The sequence below is a fragment of the Oreochromis niloticus genome, linkage group LG17 (genome assembly GCF_001858045.2).
Source record: "Oreochromis niloticus isolate F11D_XX linkage group LG17, O_niloticus_UMD_NMBU, whole genome shotgun sequence".
NCBI lineage: Eukaryota > Metazoa > Chordata > Actinopteri > Cichliformes > Cichlidae > Oreochromis > Oreochromis niloticus.
Window position 1 is genome coordinate 11,916,190 of NC_031981.2, and position 9,521 is coordinate 11,925,710.

At 38.1% G+C, this 9,521-nt stretch overlaps 1 protein-coding gene across 2 annotated transcripts; it reads left to right on the top strand.

Moving 5' to 3' along the window:
* Positions 1 to 1,672: 1,672 nt before the first annotated feature.
* LOC112842637 (uncharacterized) lies at positions 1,673 to 6,743 on the top strand. 2 transcript variants are annotated; one of them, XR_003214516.1, is made up of 5 exons: positions 1,673 to 3,028; positions 4,250 to 4,485; positions 4,591 to 5,636; positions 5,762 to 5,930; positions 6,464 to 6,743. XR_003214516.1 is itself a non-coding variant. In XM_025899567.1 (4 exons), exons 2-4 carry the CDS (start codon positions 5,507 to 5,509, stop codon positions 6,588 to 6,590), a joined length of 426 nt encoding a protein of 141 aa, XP_025755352.1. In that variant the 5' UTR covers positions 1,673 to 4,485; positions 4,591 to 5,506; the 3' UTR covers positions 6,591 to 6,743. The 2 variants fall into 2 exon arrangements, 1 of the variants encoding a protein (XP_025755352.1); XM_025899567.1 differs by having other exon boundaries at positions 1,673 to 4,485.
* The last annotated feature ends 2,778 nt before the right edge of the window (positions 6,744 to 9,521 follow it).

Here is a 9,521-nt window from a genome sequence, read left to right on the forward strand (position 1 = left end):
TTGGATCTCAGCCTTGCACACACATAAACACATGCATGAGCATGCTTGTGTTCCCCAAGCTCCTCCCACAGAAGATGGCAAGAGAGGAGAAAAAGAAGTGAGAAGAAGGGAGAAACCAATGACTTATGAAAAAAGCTCTTCGGCAGTCAAAGACCCCCTGCCTCCTCTCCCACCTACTCTTTCCACCCACTTGCTATTATTCTCCAAACTCTGCCTGCATGCCTTCCAGCTTCAATGCTATGACTCACAGCTGCTTGTGTGGGAGTCTGAGGTTCTCTGTCGACAACTGTGATTGAATTTTAAACAACAGTAATTTGAGTAGGAGACTGGTAGAGTTCAAAGTGATTAATCACTGGATCAAAACTGCATGCATGCTGATCATTTATCGTATGTGCGCGCATATTTTGTTTCAGCCATTTAGCTTTCTGGTTACAGACGAGTAGCAAGGAAACTGTAGACTGAACACTATCTTTATTATATTCTAGAAAGGTCTTGCTTATCTCAGAAAAAGAGATCATTTTTTCAGTTGATGTCAGTTTCCTCCCTGCAGGTCTTTACTAGCTTTTAATAGCTAACTAGCTTCTGGCTGTAGATATCATGTGTATTGTTTATCGCTCAAAGGTTTGTTTATCTCTCAAAGGTTGGAAATCTGGAAGGCCATCACAATCTTAAGATGACTTTTTCCTCATCCTTTCATCTTTGTACTATAAAGAAAGGTACAGTGTGTGTTCACTGGGTGATTTATGTGTGGAAATCACCCAGTAGGATGTCATGGCAAGTTTAGCATTATAATGATTCAGCAAATGTCACACTTGTTATTATGACTTAACAGAAACTGCCTGTTCAGCTTGCAAGTTACAGTCTAGCATTAAGAAAAGCCTTATTTGGTAGCAAATTGTAATACCACACTTGTGGAGGATTAACATCAAGGTCTGTGTTGAGTTCTCACATATCCACAGATATAATCTAAAGAATCTAAAATCCTCTTTTCTTTAGATAGCACTTTTCTCTTAATTAGATGAACACAGGAGAGCGGAGAGACGGAGGACATGACGTCATATTTAAGACAAGGGTATTGAGATGGTTACGCAGTCCATGCTTTTTCTAGCCGAGCCATCAGAGCAGCCCTGTGACCCAGTTATTAACTCCACTGGCACTGGGATACTCAAATAAAGAATTTCCTGCTCATACCAAACTAAAGCTGAAAGAATATTATGTGGTTTCAGTGGATTGAAGCAATATTTCATCAAGTGGTCTGCATACACATGCCAAGTGCAGAGAAAAGGCTTGTAGTCTAAACAGTGTAATTTACTTTGATAATATACTTTAGCTTGCAGCAATTGCAGCAAAACCATTCCATTTTTTCCCTGAAAATGACCTATTTCTGGCTAAAATTGCTGTTTGTGTATGAACGAGAGGTGTGTGTGTGTCAACAAGAAGAAACTGGGTTTTTTAAAGGCTCTAACATGTATCCACAAACACTCATTGTCTTAGCTTGGGATTTTCTGTCAGGTTAGGTCAGTTTATTTCCATTGTGCATTTAACGTACTGTACAGACTGTACAATACACGGTATACACAACAGCCAATAAATCACCAATAAATATACACACACACAAAGAAAAAAAAAACAAATTAGACTGTTTTTATAATAAAAAAAACAACAACCCTGATCTATTACCTCTGCTTTTGAGCCTGGATCTACACTGTAAAAAATGGCAGTGAATTTGACATAAAAACCATGTAAAATCCCTACAGAAAAGTATAGTAAACTCAAAAACACAATTTTCCTGCTTCAATCACAGTGGACTTTTGTAAACTATTAAATATAATGTTTTTGTTATATTTACAACATCAATCTGTGATTATAATCAAATTTATTGGTTAAAACTACAAATACTTTGAACAAAAACAGTGAAATACCTTAATACTCATAACAAAACAATTATGTTAATTTGACATGCAAATATTGTAAAAATTATAGTTTTAGTCAGTTGTTTTTAAAAATACAAGAATTATATGTAAGTCACTTTACAACTGCATGGATGTACTGGGCCTACTTTTAACATGATTGCTAATTCCTGCCTCTACTATACAGAATATCGCTGAGGAAATGCAGAATGTGCACGAATTGGGTCAAGCCTACACAATAAATAAGGTAAGTTGTTTACTAAAAAATGAAATGAACCTATCAGATGAAGCAGTCACTAAAATCTGTGACTGCATTAAAGAGTCAGATTTGTTCTCTGCTTGCCATCAGGGACAACTAGGAACAACACACACCAGAAATCAAACATTCAAAAAAATGTTTAAATACACAGAACCCAAGAAGGTGCCATTGGGAATGGATGGAAACATGACAGAAAAATTTGCTTACTACATACCAGTGGGAGAAACTCTGAAGAGCTTTTTAGAGTCACAGTTATGGAGGAATACACAGTCACAACAGTTTGGGGGTCCTGATGTAGAGATTTTTAAGGATTTATATGATGGAAAAAATTTCAAATGTCACCAGTTCTTTAATGAAAACCCTGAAAGCCTCAAACTGAGTTTGTACCAAGATTCATTTGAGGTAGTGAATCCCCTGGGTTCTGCTATAAAGACGCACAAACTCCTTGCAGTCTATCTGTCATTAGCAAATTTACCCATTCATTTGCGTTCAAATACAGATAATGTTTTTAGTCTTGTTGTGTGTTGAGAATGACTTCAAGCGTTTTGGAATAGCCAAAGTTTTTTCAGAGTTGTTGGCAGATCTGAAATCCTTGGAGACAGATGGAATAGATGTAGATGGAGAAACAGTAAAAGGGGGTCTTTACTGTATTGCTGGGGACAACTTGGGTTCTCATTGCATAGGAGGGTTTACAGAAAACTTCAGCTGCTCTCAATATTTTTGCAGGTACTGTGAAGTAACACGAAGTGAGTTTTATGCTGATCCGAATGCCTGTGGTCCTCCATGCACTCCAGAGACATATGACATGGCTGTTGCTGATCTCCAGTCTGAAACTATCCAAGACATCAGAGGAATAAAGGTAAACTCCATCTTCAATACCCTTCAGTCTTTTCACGTATCCCAGCCTGGTCTCCCACCTTGTCTGGGTCATGACCTCTTTGAAGGAGTTGTGTCATATGATCTAGCACTGTACCTGAAGAACATTATAAAAAATAAAAAATGGTTCACATACTCCCTTTTAAACAGACGCATTAAACAGTTTAAATATAAAGGATCCGAAGCACTTACAAAGCCATGTACTGTCAAACCTGACGGATCCAAATTATCAGGGCAAGCCGTTCAAAACTGGAACCTTTTGAGATTGCTGCCAGTTTTGATTGGTGACAAAGTACAAAACCACGAGGATGAAGTATGGCAGTTAGCTCTCCAGTTGAAAGACATTGTGGATCTTATTTGTGCTCAGAGCATTTCCTTGTTCCAGATAGCATTTGCTGACATTTTGATCCAAGAATATTTGGAGATGAGAAAGATGTTGTTTCCTGGAATTCAACTAAAACCCAAGCACCACTATTTGCGCCATTATTCAGCACTGTTGTTGAAATTTGGTCCATTGATGAGGTTATGGACGCTTAGGTTTGAATGTAAACACAGTTACTTTAAAAGATGTGCCAGACACTTGAAAAGCTTCAAAAATATTTGTCAAACTTTGTCAACACGTCATCAGATGTATCAGGCTTATCTTTTAGCTGGGCAAGAATGCCGTGAACTGCTGCAAGTGAAGGAGAGCTGTGTGTTTTATCCCAACCTCTACAGTCACACTATTCAGCATGCAGTCAGGGAGTTAGCTTTTTCAGAAAGCAATACCACAGTTACCACAGACATTCAGTACAAGGGCACTGCATATAAAAAGGGACAGTTTCTTGTGTACAGAAATGACGAGTGTATGGAGTTTGGTGAACTTCTACTCATCTTGATTCAAAATGACACATCTGTGTATGTTCTAATAGATGTCCACAAAGGCATCTTCCTCTCAGAATACCATCTGTATTCTGTGACAAAGGACAGTCTTGGGTTACAGTGTATCAACATTAATGACCTGCCTGATTTCTATCCTTTGGTATCATACATTCTTGAAGGATACCGAGTCATTCCACTAAAGCACAGTTTTGTGGCAAAATAATGTCCAACTAATAGCTCACTTCTCACTGTAAATAGTTTAACATTAATATAAGTGTTACCTGATCCATACCCTGCTCCATTAAGTGTATGAACTGTATGTGATTTTCTATTTTGTTTGGAGGTGGCATTTCTTCTTCAGTGCAAGTATGAGTGACTCAGAGCGAACCTTCCTAGATGTCGCCATCACGGAAGTCCTACCAGAACTTCAAGCGGTGAACAAAAACATCCTGGAAGAGCACTTGCAGTCCATTGGAGTTGAGACAAGTGATGATCTACTCTTCGTAACGGAGGCAGATTTGATGACAGTATTAAGACCTGTACAAGCAAGAAAGCTTCTTTCTGCTTGGAAACAGAAATGTAAGTAAAAACAACAGACAACTATTCAAAATAAAAAGTAGAGATGGTCATGGACAGACATACAGTGTGAATCATAATTGTATTTTTTTTTTTTGTAATTTAAAGACCAAACTCCAGAGAACAGCTCACTATCATCTGTGGAAGCCTCATCCACCCAGTCGCTGTCATTGCTCTCTGTTTCACCCCAAAGTCTATCGTCGACCTCCTCCAGCAGCCCAGGATGTGACACACATTGGGATGACAACTTTGAAATTCCATAGAGTAAACTTCCTGCAGAAGTGATGCATTTTCTGGAGAGGGGGAAAAGGCCTCGCCCAAAACTGAGGAGGCAAATGGTCTGGATTGTTGTGACTGAGTTGATGGAAAAATGCCCTCATGTAGGTAGAAAACATTCAATTGACGTTGCAAAAAAAATGGTGGCAAAATATCCCAATTCTCTGCAAGATGTAATAGAGGGTGATATTGTTGGCGCAGGCTACCTTTCCCTTGTCAAACAGTTGCAGAACAGAATTGAAAATGTAAGGCACACTTCAACACCCAAAATAAGAAAAAGAAAACATCAGACTGACTCAGACCACACAGACGAGATCCCCTTGGAAGAAAGAGCAGCAATGCAGGATACATACGGGTGCATTAAATGGAATGTAGAATTTCTGCCTCTTGAAGAAACTCCAGAGAGCCAACAGCAAAAGATGGAAAAACTCAAGGTGATGTTCCAGCAAGCTGACGCCAATCCAGATGAGGTAAAAAGTCTAATGAAGTCCACTTATTACACACAACGTCAACATGTCAATCAGGGGAAAAGTATTAAATGCCTTAGAGAGGAGTGGCTGTTTTGGTTTGATGAACTTGGCATGTCTGTCCACTTCAAGGAACTTACTGGGATTGACCTCAAAGAGACATTCACACGAAATTTGGATTTGAAGGGGAAAAGGCTTCTGGACTACATGACCACAGTTGCTGTCAGCAAAAGCAAGGCGTTCCTTCAGACTTATGCAAGGCTTCAGAGGATGTGAAAGAGATGGTCCTGCTTCTGCTCAGCTACTTTGAAGAGAAGGAGGAGTCCGTGCTTTTCTGTGTTGAAGATACATGTCTGGCAGATGAGGTACAACTGGAGCAAGTGCCTCTGACACCCACTATTATTGTGTGTGGTAAGTCTGTTTCATAGCTCTGTCTCTTTTTTTTTTTCTTTCTTTTTTTTTTAAGTGCACTTTTTATAGAATGTCATGTGACTGCCGTGCTTATTGATATAACCTGTTAAATAATTTGTTCACAGGACAGTCCTGCTATTCCTCAAGAAGATACATGCTGAGTATTGATCGGAACCTCGTCAGCACAAACATATCCTCCTTCATTTCTGCACTGTGCCTCATGTTCGGGAGCTACTACAATTTTAACATCCATTATCCATCTGAGCTGGCTTCCACTCTAGAGTTTCTTCAGAGGTGAGCAAATATGGCTTTGTTATTTCTCATAACTGAGACTCTGGGATCTGGAGTCTGGCTTTGATGTGGTTGGAGTCCAGGTCTGGCTCTGAGTCTCGGTCGGGTTTGGAGCCGGATTCAGTGTGTGTGGGTTTTTTGTTTGTTGGTTTGTTTGTTTTTGTTTGTTTTGTTTTTTAAATAAAATAACAGTCTGAATCCGGGTCCAAGCCTGGCCGAGACTCAGGGCTAGACCAAAAGTTAGCTGACGTCTGACTACCTATAACCTTTGCTTTGGATTTTAAAAATGCTAAAGTGTGGTATATCACTGCAAAAGACACTTGTGAAGGGTGCCAATACTTTTGACCATGCATTGTTCACTTCCCCAGAGCATTTTGGTTATACTTTGTCTTGAACGTGGTGAAACCAATTGTTGTTGCAGTTTGGCCATGACTGTGTATATATGCGTATATACTTAATTTTTACTTACTTTGTACTTGTATTTTAACTGATCAATTATAAAATGCTTAATAAACTTTTGTGATTTTATTCTACAGGTGTTTCTTCTCCATAAACCCAGAAAAAGGAACCAAAGTAGAGAACAAAAACTCAAGGCGTCGTCTCAGTGTGAACCCTCGAGTCCTCACCCTGATTCAGGATCTCGCCGACCACGAGTGGCGCTAAGCCTAAATCTTGACTCTCTGTGGACTGTTAGTTTTACTTTGTTAATTTTGTTCCACAATGTGTACTGAAACCTTTTACTGGTCGAATGCATGAAGCCAATTCATGAAGATGTTCTTGCTTTGAAGGAATGTTCTTTATAAAAAAACAAAAAAACCCATGCCGCCACTGCAGTGTTTCTAGACCACATGTGTAGTTTTGTTTCACCACGTGGTTTTCCTGATGTGGTTTCTGACCAAGGCCATGGTTGTGGTGACAGCAGGGTGTGTGTTGCGTTGCATGGTGATTATGATCATTTTTGGCACAATATGTGATTTTTGTTTTAAAGTCTTAACAGGTTATTTAACTTTTTCTGGTAGAGAGTCTAACAAATGCTTGTTTCATGAACATGGTTCTTGCTTTGCAGGAATGTTCCACAGCTTTTATAGCTTATATTTGGATTGAATTGTGTAGTTGCTGTGTGCTTGCATATTGTGTTAGTTGGAAAAAATGCATCCAATTGCTGTCATTTGGCTAATCTGGCTGCAAAATAAATTTCCCAAAAGTGATATTTTCCTCTCTTGAGTTTTCTCAAGATGTATTTTTGCATGTTTGGGTGTAGGCGTAGCAGTAATAAATTTGCTGGTTTATGGTTAAAATTTTACATTAAAACATAAAAATACAGCATAGTAATAGATTTTATGTATAATATACAGAGCAGCTCCATTTAATATGTACAGTTTCACTGTTGTTCTACCATTTTAAATTAGTTTTTTGTTCGATATTTCCCTGTTAATTTTACAATTTATGGATCCACAATAAGCATTTATTACTTGTAAAAGATACAGGAAATAGTCTATTTATATATAACATCAATGTGTGAAATTAACTTCTTTTTTCTGTAGATTTAACAGTTTTAATGTGAGTTTCATTCACTGTAAATCAATTTACATATTGCATCTGTAAAGCGATATACTGTGCTGCTGTATTTTTTACAGGAAGTCCCTGGTAACCCCAGCTGCCAGCGTTTTCCTGTAAAAACAGCACTTTTTTTTTTTTTTTTTTTTACAGTGTAAGCAAATTTCAGAACTGCAGTCCAATTAAGTCCAAACCTATTTGGTTAATTACCGGGTATAGTAAGAGCGACAACATACTGGAGGGCCAAATGAGACCAGAGGTAAGACGAAAAACCAAAACTTTTAGAGAGCCTGATATTACCACTTGAAATGGCTAATGATCTGGAGAAGGTGGAGAGAAGCTGGGTCCTGCAAGGAATAAGATGACCATCTCCATTGTTGCAGCTATTGGCCATGCTCTCAGGCTACGATCTAGGATACTGAATTTAACAAGTAAAGATGACAGTAAAACATCGAAGGGCACAGGACTGTAGATGAAAGAAAATAAAATTTGAGCTGCCTAATTTAACAATATGTTCTCACTCCCAAAGCGTAAAATGTTATGTTAGGTGACAAATCGTCGATCGGAAAAATGAGAAAACACGAGAACCGTTTAGAATGAATCTACAATGTACTTTCGTTTTACTTAAATGCTTTGGAAAACACTATGTAACGTCATTAAAGTTATGGTTAGGGTTAGGGCTGGAATACATGGCTGGAACGTGTATTATCGCGGGAACATCATTCTATTGGATTCCATCTATAACCCGGCGCGTAGCATAAAAGCGGAAGGTCACCTTTCGCATTCCCGAGGACTTGACAAATCGTCACTATTACGCCTCGGGAGTGAGAACGGGCTGAATTTAAAGTAACGTTAGATAACACTTTTTAATTTAAAAATAAAAAGAGTAATAGGGAGACACAAAATGACACCATAAACATTTACGCTGACTTTTGTTTATAAATGTCCTTTGAATTGATTCAGATACCACTGGATAACCTTCGGATTAGATCTTACAACTATCACACATATTTCTACACAGTGAAAGAAGCTGAATGGGATAGACCCGTCTTGCTTCTGTCACTACATACTTTACTGATGTTTTCTTTCAACATAGTTATAGTAGTAGTTCGAAGGATGCATAAGAACAGCTGACTAAATAACAGCTTCTTCCCGTGGGCTGTCAGAACTCTTAATGTAAACTAAGAGTGTGATCAGACTTCTCGAACACACCCACTCTGACACTGCTATTGATCATCTATGTGCAATACTTAGTCTTTCCATGTTCTGTGCAATATTTTTTTTGGCTCATGTGCAGTATCTTTGGTATGTGCAATATTTTGGTCTCAGTGGAATTACCATCTCCACCCTAAATGACCATAGCCCCTCCACCCTTATTTATTTATTATATTTTATAACTGCCCTTGTATACAGACCCACATTGTTTCTGTTTCAATGTTTCTTATGCATACACCATGTATATAGTTTCACTCACATATGTGTATACATATATATTGCTTTTTATTTTATTATTTTATTTTTTTCCCTCGTTGTATATCGTTTTCTCTTCTTACTTTTGCACCTTTGTGGTCCAGCGACCCAGTTTCGCTGTGCAAGAAACTGCACAATGACAATAAAAAGCTCTAAGTCTAGTATAGTAATTAGTGCCTTTACCATGTTGATGCTTGTTGCTAGGTTATGAGGAAAAATTAAATGTGATGTAGTACAGTATAATTTCTGTTTTTGCTAACCTGGTCAACCATTATAATACTCCTTAAATGCAAGGCAGTGAGCTTATCCACTGTCACTTTACATTGTTTGAGATATGTAGGAATAAGTTCTTTGAATATTTACTTAAGATCCCAAACTATATACTGCTTAAGTCAACATTGCCCAAATCTAATTATTTTTTCTTTCAGAAACCATAACAGTTAATAAAAGTTACTGTTAAAAGTAGTTACTGAGGTCAGGTGGGAGATGTGGAACCAATGTGCATTTAAAAATATCTAAAGAGGAAGTGAAACTAGAGAAACATGTTTAAAACGGCCGGAAACCAGA